This window comes from Strigops habroptila, chromosome 5 (genome assembly GCF_004027225.2).
Source record: "Strigops habroptila isolate Jane chromosome 5, bStrHab1.2.pri, whole genome shotgun sequence".
Lineage (NCBI taxonomy): Eukaryota > Metazoa > Chordata > Aves > Psittaciformes > Psittacidae > Strigops > Strigops habroptila.
This window is the reverse complement of record NC_044281.2, coordinates 2,727,574-2,743,981: the sequence shown is the minus strand read 5'-3', so window position 1 is coordinate 2,743,981 and position 16,408 is coordinate 2,727,574. Positions and strand designations below refer to the sequence as shown.

Here is a 16,408-nt window from a genome sequence, read left to right as displayed (position 1 = left end):
TAATTTTTCAGACCATTTTTTGAGGGAAGAAGAGAGAATTGGAGAAGAGATTTCTGCGTTGGTGTAGCTCTTAGGATTCTCTCAGCTCTTTACCTTCACTGTCAATATCTATCTGGCACCTTAGAATCATAGAATTCTTTAGGTTGGAAAAGACCTTTAAGTTATTCAAACCCAACTGTTCACTGCCAACTCTGCCACTAAACCATGTCCCTAAGTGCCACATCTACACGTCTTTTAAATACCTGCAGGGATGGTGACTCCACCGCTGCCCTGGGCAGCCTGTTCCAGTGCTTGACAACCCTTTGGGGGAAGAAATTGTTCCTAATATCCAGTCTAAACCTGCCCTGGCACAGCTTGAGGCCATTCCCTCTTGTTACTCAGGAGAAGAGACCAACTCTTGCCTCACTACAAGCCTTCTCTCTTACCTGTTAAGTCAGCTGTCCCATCTGAGGATAAACGTAGCTTGGATGTTAATTCTTTGCTTAATTTGTTCTAGTATTTGAATGCTTAGGAGAATTAGGTGGATGAAGCTCTTATTTCTCTTTTCCTCCCTTTTTAAAGAGAGAGATAATGAGCGTCCTTTTGCAGACTTAAAATCCAGTGGGGAAGGCCAGAGAAAACAGTTGCAGACTGGAGATGACATGGAGACTCATCTGAAGCTTCCAGTAGTGAAGCCTTCAGTACTAACAGTTACTTCTACCACCTGCAGGATGTTGCTTGTGGCACTGCTGGCTGGGTGAAAGATAAGCATATGCAGAATGTGTTGTTTGAAATGAGCCTGGCCCACATGCTGATCCGCTGTCTGGAAATACATATTTTGCTTGTTGTCTGGTCTCTACCTCTCAGAAACAGAGTGAACCAATTTCCTCCATTGCCTCTGCAGTGCATCCCACAAAAATCTTCATGGACTGTGTGTTAATCAGAATCCTGGGGGGTTTTGTCTTTTCTGCCTCATCATTTAGGTTGTAGCATAAATGAATGCTGAAATATTTGTTCAAAGTGAACTTTCCAAGTGAAAAGAGTCTACTTCATACCGATGTGATCTATTACTGCTTTTACACTCCTGTGTAGTATTACTAGCCTGTAATTTTCTCTTAAGAGATGACCCTGTTGTTTCCTTAGCTTACTATTTATTTGTTTATCTGTTCAGTATATTTTTAGGGTCTTTTTCTGCCTTTTGTCACTTGAACAATCATTTAGTGCTTTGGCTTCTGTTTTTATGCTACGTGGTTTTTATGCTGCTTTTAATGCTATGTACGAGAACTGTCCTTGTGATGGACTTGGACACTGCATATGTATCTGGAACTGGAACACAGAAGGAGATGAGAGGTTTAAAAGAGGTTTTTATCAAGCCCAAAGGAGGCCAACAAGAAAGCTGGAGAGGGGCTTTGGACAAGGGCCTGTAGGGACAGGACAAGGGGGATGGCTTTAACCTGCCAGAGGGGAGATTGAGATGAGCTCTTAGGCAGAAGTTCTTCCCTGTGAGGGTGCTGAGGCGCTGGCACAGGGTGCCCCGAGAAGCTGTGGCTGCCCCATCCCTGGCAGTGTTCAAGGCCAGGTTGGACACAGGGGCTTGGAGCAACCTGCTCTAGTGGAAGGTGTCCCTGCCCGTGGCAGGGGTTGGAACTGGATGAGCTTTAAGGTCCCTTCCAACCCAAACCAGGCTGGGACTCTGATTTTTAAGCCGAACTCCTGAAATGAAGGAAAGTGGCCCCAAGGGGAAAGAACATGGAGTATCTTATTAATTCTAGAATTTTGCCTTAATTTTTTCTTCCTTACCCCAGGTAATTCTTAATAATGCACTGAATTCAAATAGCTATAAATTGACATTTCAGCCTTACTTTTATTTGGAAGTAAGCAGTATTTTATTTCACTGCAAGAATTGAATCTCTTCATGACCTTAAATGCCTGAGAATGTTCACTTCACACGCTTCGGTTTGGTTTTGGTATTTTATGCAAAACTGTGTTCACAGATAAAATACGAAATGGCTGAGGATCACAAGAATAAATTAAGAGAAGCCAGAGAAGAAGTCCAGAAGATAGAGACTATGTACAAAGAAAAAGAGAGCAAATGGAAATGTGAAAGAGAAGACCAGAGGATCCAAGCAGAGGAGAAGTTATCACTGTTGCGTCTAGAACTGCAAAATAAAGGCGAATGTGAGAAGCAGAAGTTACAAAAGGAGTTTGAACTCCGTGAAGCTGAAATGAATCAACTTCGAGATCACCAGGCTGCCAAAATTCTGGAATTGGAGAAGCTGGTAAAAGAGCAGCAAAACAACTTGCAGCAGCTAGAGGACAGCCTTGCAAGTGCACAGACTGCGCAGAAAGCTCAGGAGCAGTATGACGCTGACCTGCAGGCAGCCAAAGCACTCATGGCAAGAGAAATGGAAAAGGCCACGCTTTGTCTGCAGGAAGAATGTGCACTGAAAGTTATGGAAGCACAAACCAAGTAAGTCCTGAGTGTTTGAGCACTCTTCACTTAGCAGTTCAATCATTGTTATTGCTGCTTTCTCTTATTTTAGAGTGGTAATGATGTAAGTTGGTCGCTTGATGGCACCATCTAACTTCATGTGTGTAAAGCTCACTCTCCCAAGGAACAGTAATGCTGTCCATTGCAGTTTAATCCACAACTTTACTTCATGTAAATGCATTGAGTTTAGTCTACGAAATCAAATGAAGTGTGGTCAAGTTCTGTTTGTTACAGTTAAGAATACAACACAGCTGAAAACCAGCCTTGGAGGAAGGGAAGTGTTACAGGACATGGAAGTGGAAACATTCTCAAAGGTTTTTTTTCAAGTGTTTTCAAACAATTCAAATGAATTTAAGCAAGCTAATGAATGAAGCTTGTGTTAACTACTGAATGCTGAGGTTGATGGGCTGAAGATGGTATTCTGCAGTTCTGGTTAAACAGAAAAGCTGTAACTGCTTTCTTTTTCCTCCCCTTTCTGCACCCATTGTTTTAAGTGTGTTAAAGGAAACACTCAAATAACTGCGTGTTTGTATTTGCATGCATTGCTTCAAATTGATCCCTTCTTTCCTCCCTAAACAGATCTTCACAGAACAAGGTTAGGGAAATAATTAGAGTAAGGAAACACTGAAAGTAGAAATTCAGTCTTTAAATAGCCCATCACTTTTTAATTATTGGTGTCTGTATCCAAAAAATACTATAGTTAATGATCACAGTAAATTGCAGCACCTCTGATACTAAATCTTCTGCATCAAGCTTTAAGCAGACCTCAGAGAGCTGAAATGAGTTTGGAGGAGCCCCCAGGTATCCCACATCCACTTCCATAGTGGTTTTATGTCTCAGTCTTAACCAGATGTTTTTCGAGATGATTCTTATGATAGTTGGTTTACTTGCAGACAACACATTTGAGGTGTAGACAATGCGTATGCTATATCCCAGATGTTCTCATATGGCAGTATTCTCTCAGAGAAAGTGAACGATGCTTGTATGTTGCTCTCTATTAGTGAGTAATTTAATAGAGGTGCCAATCTACCTAGTAGTAACCAGATACTAGCAAGTGACGCTGCATAAACCTTCAATTATGTGGCTATGAAATCACTGTGGCTTGCTTTGGATTAGTTCTGTGTTTGAAACACAAAGTCAGATTTGTGGAGGCTAAGTAAGGCCGCCTTCTTTTTCTTTGATTTTTATTTTTAGTTCAGTTTAAAACCAAAACAAGCAGTGCTTTTTTGACAATATTCTCTCAATTTTCTTGGAAATAATACAGATTTATGGAGGAACACAAAGCCATGACTCAGAAATTCACAACTGAGCAAGAGATTCTTCTGCAAGATCTGAAAGAGAAACACATCAATGAGCTGGAACTCCAAAGTCAGCAGTTACAGGAGAAGCATAAGCAGCAAATTTTGTCTCTTACAACTGAGTTTCAGACAAAGCACCAAGCTGAAATTGAGACACTAGAAAGTAAACAGCAGATCCAGCTTGAAGCTCGTGTTGCTGAACTACAGACAAAGCACCAGGCACAAATCGATGAGCTGGAGGCTAAACACTTATCAAATCTGGATTCCTTGGAGTCATCCTACCTATGTGAAATTCAGAACATTAGAGATGAGCACAGTCAGGCTGTTGAGAAGCTACAGCAGCAGCACACAGAACAGCTCCATGAAAAGGATAAAATGAGTCAAGCACGCTTGGATCAGGAGATAGAGACGTTGAAATTAAAGCATGCTGAAGAACTTCAGCTTTCCCAAAATAAGTTGAAAATTGAGCTAGCTACCCTTCATATGGAAAAACTTAAAGCCATGGCTGTTGAAGCAGAAGCAGCTCATAAGGTGAGTCAGGAAGAAAACTTGACATAGAAGGTGAAATTTCATGGTACATTGTGTGGGGTGCCCTTTTCCCTTGTTCTTGGGGTGTATTTTTACAACCTCCCACTAACACTCTTGTGTGGCCCTATTGTGAGCTGAAATAGGAAACTGAAGCTGACAATTAAGTCCATCTGTTGGTCTCCTCCCTGAAACGTTCAGACTAATGAGTTTTCTGTGTGGAAAAGGTACAAATGAGGTAAATATTTTTAACATAGTTCAGGTTGGAGGGTCTGTCTATTTTGTGTCTCAGAGCTTCTCTGCCTGATAGAGTAACCATGTAATTCTTCAGAAGTGATCAGGAGAAAGTAAATGCAATTCTGTGGTTAAGCTACATCTCTAGGAATCTAAAGATCCTCTCTAGTGGCACAGTATCAAAGGGAAGACTAGAAGAAGGGTATCTCTAAAGCCTCCACATGGGGTTTTGGGAACAGGTTGTTGGTGAGTGGATCTTGTCTTAGGGCCCTTAGCAGAAGTCCATAGCTTTACTCTTCATTGGGTGGAGGTTTCAGCTCTTTTAAGAATTCAGATGGGTAAGAGATGATGCCAAGGCTTTTCCAAGTCAAAGAGGTAAGAAGGCTTAGCTCACTGCTAAAACTTCAGAGCCTTCCAGAGGGAGATGTACTGCTTTTCAGACTTGTCTGTCACCGTGCCCACTTCTCAAACTTCTGATTGTATGTTGTTTCTGTCCCCACAAAGGCTGAGAGGAAGGTCTTGTGGGGGGAAAGGTGGGTATTTTTCTTCTGTCCTATCTTTGCTAACTAATCTTAAATCTGCATTTAATTGTTCTTGAGTGTAAAGAACTTCAAAAAGATAAAGTTGAAGATTGAGCTGTGAGGGGGAGTGATGCCATGGATAGAGGACTAAGTAGGGGAGTCAAAAACTTCTACTACATAGGAAAAATAAACTCATTGCAATGATATTGGGAAGTTCAGGTTGGATATAAGGCAGAAGTTCTTCCTTGTGAGGGTGCTGAGGCACTGGCACAGGGTGCCCAGAGAAGCTGTGGCTGCCCCATCCCTGGCAGTGTTCAAGGCCAGGTTGGACACAGGGGCTTGGGCAACATAGTCTAGTGTGAGGTGTTCCCTGCCTGTAGCAGGGGGTGGGATCTTGGTGATCTTAAGGTCCTTTCCAACCCAGTCTATTCTATGATTCTATGTGTATGTATGTCTGCTCATCATTCATGAGGCAGTATTTTTCCTGTTAACTTAAGAAGCTTTGATACAGCATGACATGAGCTTTACAAGTGGCTTATAAAAATATTTGTACTTCCTTCTTTTTCTCCCCTTTTTAAATTAATGCTTGTACAGGATGAATTGCACACTGCTCTTCAAAATCAAAGAAGGTTGCTGGAAGAAGAGAAACGTCTGGCCCTGGATGTATTACGTGAAGAAGTGTTGCATATGGAGGACAAGCACAGAAAAGCACTCCAAGAACTTCAGGATCTTCATGAGACAGAAATGAAGAAACATAAGGAAGAATACTCCAGGGAGCTGGAAAAAGAATTGGAGAAATTAAAAGCACAGCATGAACATGAGCAAAAGGTCAGAATGTTGCTAATACCTAAACCCAGAATAATCCATAGATTGTCATAAAGTAAAATCAGTTTTATTAACCTTAGAAGTAAGGTGGTATATACAGATGCTTTTTGGATGGTTTTGTTTTAATAGTGCCAATAGATAAGAAAAGACAAAGTTAACATTTTTAAGCCTGGTTTTATGTAAAAGGACTTAAGACAATTCATATATGTGTATTAGCCTGATGTATTTACATTTAAATCCCTGTTTGCAGTGCTCTTTTTATTGGGGTGGGGGCTGCTTTCTTTTGAGTTCCTGCTGTATTTAATTCAACATTTGAAAGCTGCCATTTTGGTAGAAAACTAATAGGTAACAATTCAGGTCATTAACCATTTGTGGAAAGTAACTGCTCACTTCAGGCTTTTATAAATGAACAACCTTTGCTAACATTGATTTCTTTTTTCCTTAGAGAAACTATTATAGTAGATAATACTTCTCCAGATGTTTTCTCAGGGAGGGCTGGAAATCTTCCTAGTTGCCCTTAAAACTTTACCATTTCTTCTTGTTGGAAATGTGTAAGCTTGATTGTTTTTCTTTTCCTGAAGGCTAAAAATGGAATCATCTACACAAAGTTATCTTTAAACAATGAAATGGAATGAGTCTTTTATATAGTCTGACTTGTGTTGATGCAAGCAGCCACAAGCGATCAAGACTTCACTTTTCTATGTTATATATATTCTTTCTATTCTGATGGCTGCAGTGACTCTTCTTAGAGAGGATAATAAGAAAAAAAAAGAAAACAAATTAACAGAAAACCCCCAAACCTTTCTCTGGTATTTTTTATGAACTTTGTGGCATCTCATAACATTAGATATAGCTATGTAATGTTTAATTTCATTTGAAGAAGAGAAATTGTGTCTCAACAAAATATATTCTCCCCCTGTTTTTCTCTGCCTTTTTCTTCCTCATTTCTGTCTGTTGGAAAGAACAAGTAGGGAGTACTTGGTTAGTCTGACCTAATGGTCTCATGAATACAGGAGATACTTGGTATCTAATGCCTTGTTGCTTCTCAACTAGGTAGATCAACTTGCTTTTTTTTATAGTCAGCATGATGATAGATAGCAACTGTATATGACCTTGAGAATTGGAGAGAACTATTGTGAAAATACTCTGAAGAATTTGGTTGAGCTGGATGGTTTTGTTTTGCTTTTTTAGCTTAGTTATAACACTGTGGCTAAAATCTTTTCTATTACTTATTTGTCTGCAGATGTATGCTTCTGCGTCGGCCTCTGAAGTAGAAACTGCACGATCAGCTCTTCTGGCTCAATTTGAGGAGGTAAAATTGAAGCAACAACTCCAGTTCCAGGAAGAGATTGAGCTGCTGAAGTGTCAGTCGGAGGTACTGCTTGAGCAGCAGATTGCACAGCTTAAGGTAGGGGCTGGTGGACATGAACTTCAGGGTAGGCACTGCTAAACTGCTGAACATTTTTGTTCTTCAGCTGTGTGACTCTACAATGGCAATCTGAACTAGGTTGTCTTGCCTCACAATGTTAGAACTAGAAAAGCAGAATTGGAAACACTGCAGTGTTTTGTAAGCAGTTAGGGTATTTACTACAGGGTTACTACAATACTATGGTATTTACTACAAGGTTGTCTTACAATCCTGAATTGGATGTGAAGCAGTGTCCTTCAAACAAACCAGTCTTTGTTCTAAGCAACATTCCTTGTGTACATTTGTTCAGTTCATCATTTGAAACTTTTTCTTCCTGTTGTCTGCATAAACTGTGCCCTTGGCCTATCATCCCTTGTACACTGCACTTGTGTGTATACCTGTTCAGTGTATATAAAAGCAAATCCATGTTCAGTGTTATCTAAACTTTTACCAAGAGTGTGATGACAGTAAGCTCTTTGTTCATGAGATGTTTTTGGTGGTTATTCTTCATTTCTGCTTTCTTGGGATCATCATTTGAGTTCTAAACTTTCATCTTGATAAGCATCTTTAAGATGCTATCTTTGGCCTTGTGTGTGATGTAGTAATTGCCTGTCATCTTCTGAGCCTTGTGCAAAATGCCTTCAACTGGTTAGGTGACAAGACCATGTTGAGTTATTAAGCTTATGGAGAAGGCACAACCTGTGCCAGAAGAGACAGGGAAACTTGCCAACACACTGAGGTCAGTGCTTACATTCACCTCAGTGTTATCACTGTACTGAGCATGTGGTGAGAGCAACTTGTTGAGCACAGATAACTTAGATGAAGTACCATCTCCTTATTTGCTGCTCCTTGGAGATTTCAACAGATCCTTACTGCTCCTGTCAGTGCTCCAACCTGAGGTGGGACTCTTCCTAACAGTTCCACAAACCTGTACAACTGGGTGCTGCAGATGTGCAGAAAATCTCTCCTATTTCCTCCCTCTGGTCCTCTGTGGATTCCTGGTCATTCTTTGACCTCTCTCCGTCTGGTGCAGCTGTCTTTTGAAACAGAGGACACAAGTATATCCTGAAAAGCTGCTGGAGATATATTTGGCATTGCTGTCCTCAGCTGAACCCCGGCCTTCAATCCGCGGAAGCCAGGAGTGGACTGACTGTTACGCATATACCCCCAAAGTAATTCCTGGTCTTCTCGCTCTTGTGCTGTCTAGGCACTTAAATTAGCATTTGGGACACCAGAAACCTCTCTTCTTGTTGACATTTGGCATGGGGTAATGCTACTGCTAGTACAGCTGTCTCTTTTGGCTTTTTTTTCCTTGTTAACTTCATGTGTGTTTTGTCCCAGAAGAGACTGACTGGATCTCTTCGCAATGTCAGGCTGAACTGCATCAAGGTCTCAGGCAGGTTTTTGCAATGAGCCTTCCCCTACCTGCTTACCCCATCTCATTTCTGCCGTTGTCTTCATGCCAACCATGCTTTCTCGCTCTCTTTGCCTCCCCTTGCAGATTTTAGATACTCAGCGTTCCTTTTTACAGCCTGACATTCTCTTTTATTGGATGCACTGCTGCTGAGAAGAAGAGGCAGACAGTTTCAGAGACTTTGTCCACAGGTTTATTGTACTGGTTGAGGAAGGTCCCTGGCCACGTCTGTTCATTCGTATCTTGCTAACTGCTAAATACTCTGCTGTTTGACTCTACTCAGTGCAAGCACTGGCTGAGTCTTCCACAAAGGATCCAGGACAGCTCAGGTGACTACAGATGTTCTGCTCTGAAGGCTTACTTCATGCCCTGCAGAAAAATCATTTTCTTGACTTATCAGTGAAAATGGCAGCTGTCACCTTGGCGTGTATTAGTGTTTATAGACCAAATGGCTTGAGGGTTTTCTATACTGTGAACAAGAGGACTGATTTCCCATCCTGATATTGCAGAAACTATTACTAATTAGGGTTCCTTTTAGCCTCTTACCTGGGAAGGGATTGCAGGACCTTGTTTCACCTCCCTTATTTGCTGGTGCAGGAGTGAAGGATATCTGATAATCCTTCCTTTAGAGTGCTTTGGAGCACTCTGAGGTGAGATCCAATTGAAGAGCTTCCAAATCATTTAACTGTGTAAATCTACCTTGTAGATTTTCAGTTTGTTCTGGTAAATCATTGTTCCTATGTGGAACTCAGTACTATGAGTATTGTACTACTTGAAGTTGCTTACAGTGGCTTCTGTCCATCTCTATATTGACTTAACCATCTGTTGTCTGATCTTCATTGCTATCTCAGCAGTCTGAAATGACCTGGGTCTCAGTGACCACATTCAAATAGCTCATTTATCTACCTAACTATTTTTAAATCATCATTTCAGCCTGATTTTGTTGATTGGAGGTGTTAACCATGTAAATTACTGCTAGTTAATCTAGCAGTAAGGCTAATCAGGAGGTAAGGCATGCACATGTAAAGAGAAAGTAAGAGGGGGATTGTGGGGGTTTGGTTGTGGATTTTGGTGGTGGGTTTTCTGGTTTGTTTGGCTTTTTTCTCTCTGTAAACCAAAGTATATTATGTGACTTATGTAGGAAGAATTTGAAGCTGAAAAAAAGGCATCACTGCATGACAAGGAGCAGATGTTGATTCAGGAAAGGGAGAAGGCACAGGCTGCTCACCAGAAGGAGCAGGAGATGCTATCAGCCCAGCTGCAGGAAAAAGCAGCAATAATTATCCAGGTGCGTGGAAAGGATTTTAAACCTAGACTTTAAATGTGCTTTTATGGCTGTATTTTAACACAGTGCTCTCACCTTTCTCAAGATGTATGTAGAGGGACTGTGTATACAGTTCTTGTGATTGCTAGTTTTCAGGCTTTAATGTATGATGGGCTCTGTCTCTTAGTTGGAGTGCTACAGCAGTTAACATGGAAATTGAACCTGGGTATCGGCTTGAAAACTGGTCTTCAGCTATTTCATAGAATCCCAGACTGCTTTGGGTTGGAAGGGGCCTTAAAGCTCATCCAGTCCCAACCCCCTGCCACGGGCAGGGACACCTTCCACTAGAGCAGGTTGCTCCAAGCCCCTGTGTCCAACCTGGCCTTGAACACTGCCAGGGATGGGGCAGCCACAGCTTCTCTGGGCACCCTGTGCCAGCGCCTCAGCACCCTCACAGGGAAGAGCTTTTGCCTAAGAGCTCATCTCAGTCTCCCCTCTGGCAGGTTAAAGCCATTCCCCCTTGTCCTGTCCCTACAGGCCCTTGTCCAAAGCCCCTCTCCAGCTTTCCTGGAGCCCCTTTAGGCACTGGAGCTGCTCTAAGGTGTCCCCTTCAGGAGCCTTCTCTTCTCCAGGCTGCCCCAGCCCAGCTCTCTCAGCCTGGCTCCAGAGCAGAGCTGCTCCAGCCCTCGCAGCAGCTCCGGGGCCTCCTCTGGCCTCGCTCCAGCAGCTCCACATCCCTCTTGTGCTGTTGCCCCAGAGCTGGATCAGGACTGCAGGGGGGCCTCCCCAGAGCGCAGCAGAGGGGGAGAATCCCCTCCCTCGACCTGCTGCTCACGCTCTGGGGGTGCAGCCCAGCACATGGTGGGGTTCTGGGCTCAAGTGCGCATGGCTGGGTAACGAGGAGCTTCTCCTTGACCAACACCCCCATTTCTCAGGGAGATTAACACTGCTGTATAAGAAAAGGTTGGATATTTGCCTTTTTGTTGTTTGAGTATTGATGCCAATGTATCTATCACAGTTTTTTGTTAAGAACATAGTGCTCTAGCAGGCTTTGTTAGACCAACTGAGCTCTAGTTTGGAGGAAGTAAGGCAAATGGGAAGTTTGGATCCACAAGTGGCAAAGATAATATTGTTTGCCAAACAAAACAAAGTTTTATGTCTCCTGTAAAGCAAATATCTAGGTTGAATCCAGGATACCCCAAAAGAGAGGAACAGCTTGAAAAGGATTCTATTTTACTTACGAAGTTTAGAAAAAAACATTCATGTCTTCTCTCACGGTTCAGGAAGCTCTGACCGAAATGTAAATCTGGTATATTAGACTGTTCTGTTAGGCCTATCTATTTAGTGGAAAAAACTAAGAGTAAGAATTTCCCCTATGGGAAAAAGTGCATTATTGTTTCCTGCTATTCCTGCAGGATTTGGTGAGGGGTGAGAAGGTTGGCATGGGAAGAGAATGCTTTTCTTTCCTTGCAGTTTCCTCCCAAATAGATATTTGGACTAATATATTGGCTTACTTATGAGACAAAGTTTCTCACGAAATAGTACTAATTCTTTGGCAGCTGAATCTGGTGGTCAGAGGTGGGTATATACACACATATATGTATTTTAATATGTATTTCTAATTGGTTAGAGGTGTCATCAGAAATAAATATGAGGAGAGAAAACATATTTATAGAAACTTGTTTCAGGCAGAGCTCAAAGCAAAGAAGAAAGCTGGCACTGATGATGCTGGATCAAGTTGCTGTTTGGGTTTGTGTACTACAGTGTCAAAATTCATGCTAGGACATTGCTTTGTGTCTTTGAGGCATAGCAATGAAAGCAAACCAAGAGCAAACTGAAGTATAATACAAGGTTTTTACAAGCTTTTTGCATTGTCTGGGTCTGAATGCAAGGGAGGCAGCTCCCTGAGGGAAAACTAACACCAGAAATGGAGAACTGAAAACCAGACCATTCTTTTTTTCTCTTTCTGCTATCCTTCATTTCTAATACTTGTAGAAGTAAATTTACCTGAGAGGAGACAACGATTGTGTGGATATATCCAAGGTGATGAAGGGTAAGATCATTGGGTGAAGTTCAGAGTTTAGGCAAAATGATCAGTTTTGTTGCATTGTTTTGCTGTATTTTCCACAGCTGGAAAAGAAAGTGGAGCTTTTAAACCATGCCATGGAGGAGACCAACTCTGAGCTGGAGACACTCCTTGAGCGGCGGGATAGAGAAAACCTAGAAGGAGGGAATTTGGTAGCCATGTTGAGATCTGATATTGAGCAATCCAAGGAGGAAAGGTTTGTTCATCTTGGGTTACCTAATGCTTAGTGACTGGTCGTTCTGCTTGTTTTCTCACTTTTCATAAAGAAATTAGTAACTAGGTAAAATGAAAGCAGCTCAAGTGAATAGTGCAGGATGCTGATATATTGGTTTCAGTTGCAAGCTTTTTAGTTTGAGTGCTTTTGGCGTTTTCTTTTTGTTTGGTTGTGTTGAGTTACCAAACTACCTTGACATGGAAAGTGAGATTTATTATTTTGTTTCCTTCATTTTTCCCTTGCGGTCTGATGGAGACTTTGGTGTTTTGGGGTTTCCGCTGTCCGTTATCTTGGAAAAAGCTAGGAAATGGAAAAGGCCTCTTGGTCGCAGAAACCCTTCAGTGCAGTGTGGATTGGTTTGATGTGGCATTGGAATGTGTGGGTTAGAGAAGCTATCATGCTGAATAAGCTTGTAGAAGAATTTCCTCTTTAATCTTTAAGAAACTGGCATACTTGTTTTTCTTAACACTAAAATGTTTTCCTAAATACGATTTTTGTTGTCTACTCTGCCAGAACACCCCTAGTTCTTGGGATGTCACAGATACTGTAGTAGTAGACGTGTTCTCCCTACTGGTGCTTTCACAGATAATGGAAGCTTAGATGCTTGTGACTGCAATATGATCTCTCCATCTACCTGTGGAGAAGACAAAGGGGTTTTTCCTCTGTAGAAATGGACTTGGTTTTTTGAGTCATCTGAATCATCTTCATTGATAAGTCCCAACTATGGCCATTTTAGACTGTCAGTTTTTCAGTAGGTTTGAAGTGTCTTAAATCACGTGCATGCAGTTTTTGAAGCGTCCAATATGCTTTTGTTCTAGGAAAAAACTGCAGGAATCTTACCAGCATGTTTTGAAATTGCTTATGGAGTTGGTGAAGGCCACAATAGCTGTTGAGGACCTTATCAGTAGCAAGATTGGTCTTTGCCTTGATGACAGTGTGTCTTTTGGAGATTCTAGAGAAGGTCACAGTATTATGGAAGAAATGGGATTCATGCAATATTTCAAAGCCAAAGAAAAGCATCACCTAGAGAAGGGTGAGTACAAATCTGCATAACTGAATGTAATCAATTCACTTCCTCGAAAAATGCCCTTTCATTTCCTTTTATATGGCTGAGGTTTAGAAAGGGGGTATGTCTTGTTGCAGTTTTCTGTGTCTCTTTCAAAGTTGCTCCATATTTTGTGTCTGTCAGTGTTCTTTCATTTTAGTTCTTTTAATAGTGCAACTTAATAGTTGCACTATTTATGTTGCTGGAAAAGGCTGAATAGATGATAGAGCAGGAAAGAGGAACTTAGTGAATGCAGAGTTTCAGGCCCTGATGTATAGCACAATAATTCCAAATGTTGTGAAAGATCTCTTGATTTTTCAACACTGAGTTACTGATGTGTACAAGTTTTCACCTTGTAATCCAGCTTCAGGACTAACCAATGTCACTGTCTGTCAGTTGTTATCTGAGTGGCCAGTTCTGTGTAATTATTTTGTGGTTTGAAATAGCTTGCTTGTCTCCAGTCGATGAGCTGCTTGATGAAACTCTCACAGAAGACAACCAGCTGTCTCCAGTGACTGATGAGGGGTCTGAATTGAGCCAATACTTATGTGAAAGTGTTTTTGCAAAGCCAGAATTGGCATGTGAAAATGAAGAGATGATACTGAAAACTTGTCGCCGTTTGCACACCGCAGTGGAGAGACTTCTGGAACTGGTTACAGAATCAACTAAACAAGTAAAACTTTTTAATATATGCAGATGTATAATTACACCAAAAAAGTGAATTCTGTATCTGTAGGATTGGCTACTAAAAAGAAACAGGTTTTGTCTGAATACATGACAAGTTATCAATATAGGGAAGTGTGTATATCCCGTGCTTCTTACAATGAAGGTTTTGCTCTTATTTCTTATAAATGAGACTTCAACTTCTTTTTTTTCTTCTAGCAGATCCTTAGGAAGACTGTAAGTTGGTTGCCTTAAGTAGATTTAAGCTAGGATTTTAGATGCATTTGGTAACTTCAGGAGACTTAAGAGTGAAGTGGTTTTGAGGGAGTTTTATTGCACTTCACATCAATACTTCTTCAACATTGTTAAGCAGGTTCAAGAAAACTCAGTCCCATGTGAAAATGTTTAGGAAATATGTAGGTAGCAGCAAGCAAACACCCTTGTGATTATATACTGTTTAATTGTGCTAAAAGGAACTGGACTCACTCTCATAAAAGAATTTTAATATTTCCGTATTGAGTTTTGCAGTGTCTGAGATATTCAGCTTTGGGAAGAGAAATTGTAAATCTGAAGTAGATACCCAAGTACTGTATACATTTAAAGGACTGAATGTAGTGCAACAGTAATTAGTGTGTTGAGTAAGGAAGCCCCTAATTTAAGAGAAAATGTGAAGGGGAGGAATATATCTGAAATTGATTTTCTTGTCAGGTATTTTGTGCAACCTAGAGATAAGCATCTATGTGAAATGTATATTCACCATCTTAAAAAATTCCTCCTAGAATGAGGTGATTCAGCTTCTGCTTTTGGGTACTGGTGCTGGTTCCACTAGTATGGAACTAACTTGTGGTTAAAGCTCTTGCCCAAGCCATGGCAGATGTAGATTTTAGGTTACCTCATCGGCTGCATTCAAACATACTGTGCTTACATCTGTGAAATCCTGGTTATCTCCAACTTTTCTCCACCAGAATAAGCTAAATACAAATTAAATGGGAACAGAGCTGCTTTAGTTGAACTTGAGACATTGCACATAGGAATGCAAGATGCATTGTCTCTGAGAATTGGTGCCATCCATACCTTGGAAACCTGTTGATGTATTGACTTCACTTTCTATTAGATGTGCCTAAATCTCTTGAAATTGTGAGGTTGCTTTGAATTTCAAGTGGCTCAGGAATTGTCGAACCAAGCAGTTTAGCCAATCAAAAGGTATCTCTTTACACACAGTAAAGAAACTTATGTGCCTAAGGAAGATTTGTGGTAAAAATACAGGTATGTGAGTACAGGGAGTCACCAAAGTGTAGAGGGGTTTTGGGCAAAGTCAACCTAGTACTGAAATAAAACTCGAAAAGCTGGACCTTAATGCATAAATGTTATTATAAAAATAAGGTTTATGTTTAAATGCCTGTTGGTAGTATTACATTGCATGTACATCCAAGGTCTGATGTGAGGGGCAATGGTTTATTTGTAGCTGGAGAAAATGCATGAAAACCAAGCGCAATTTGAAGAAGAACTCAGCCGCCAGAACCGGGAAACTGCCCAAGTGGTAAGTCAGCACAAGGAACTCCTGGAGTGCCTCGGCGAGGAGAGTAAGGCCAAGAATCAGCTGGCATTAGAGCTTCATAAAGCAGAGGGTAAGAAAATGAAACCAATAGAAAGAGGTTTCAGTGTCATTTACTCCTAGCTCATGCCTCCAAATACTTATGATACCCTTTTTGCAACTTTTGCTGTTGATTTGCCTGTTTAGAATCATAGAATCAGCTAGGTTGGAAAAGACCTTTAAGTTCATCAAGTCCAACCTTTTAATCCATTTTCTGCATTTCAGATTGCTAAATTACTCGATGCTTGGGTCGTCTCTTGCAAATCTACTACTTAATTCCCTTATGCATTTCCCTGGGGCAACTGTGATAGTGCTTGGTCCTATTCTCACACCATTGGCTGCATGTGAAACGTACCACTGTTTTTAAAACAGCAGTTTGCATTCCTGCATGTCTGGATATGGGAGCTTGGATTATTGACAAGATACACTCCCAGTGTAAATCAGCCCACTTGTCTGTCCTTGGGAGGGTTCAGCATAAACTAGAGCAATGTTTGATAGTAACACAGCCATAAAGAGATTCTGTAAGAGAGACAAAAAGGCTGAGGCTGTTAATCTCGATGCTACCACAGACGGTACGTCATCAATCTAATGCCCCTTTGTGAAGATGATGACTTGAGGCCTTCGCTTTTGCGTAGGAGAACCTTTGTGGGTTTCTGTGTCCTTCAAGTTGAGCTTCTCTTCCTAATCGTGGCATCTGCTTTCCATTCCTCTTCTCAGTCATACTCCTTTAGGCTTACTCAGTCTTTCCAAAATCCTGTTTCCTTCCTTTCTGTGAATAATTCCTATATTTCTTGGGCTCTGAATCTAACATTTGATCTTACTTTCTGGAGATTCTGTTTCTACAACC

At 41.2% G+C, this 16,408-nt stretch overlaps 1 protein-coding gene across 1 annotated transcript in view; it reads left to right on the top strand.

Moving 5' to 3' along the window:
- Positions 1-16,408, top strand: part of PCNT (pericentrin) — an 89,532-nt gene that overhangs the window by 28,258 nt on the left and 44,866 nt on the right. The window contains 9 exon segments of the mRNA XM_030486583.1: positions 1,974-2,449; positions 3,735-4,299; positions 5,643-5,876; positions 7,117-7,281; positions 9,837-9,983; positions 12,090-12,241; positions 13,078-13,292; positions 13,766-13,977; positions 15,433-15,595. Coding sequence (XP_030342443.1) covers positions 1,974-2,449; positions 3,735-4,299; positions 5,643-5,876; positions 7,117-7,281; positions 9,837-9,983; positions 12,090-12,241; positions 13,078-13,292; positions 13,766-13,977; positions 15,433-15,595 — 2,329 coding nt within the window.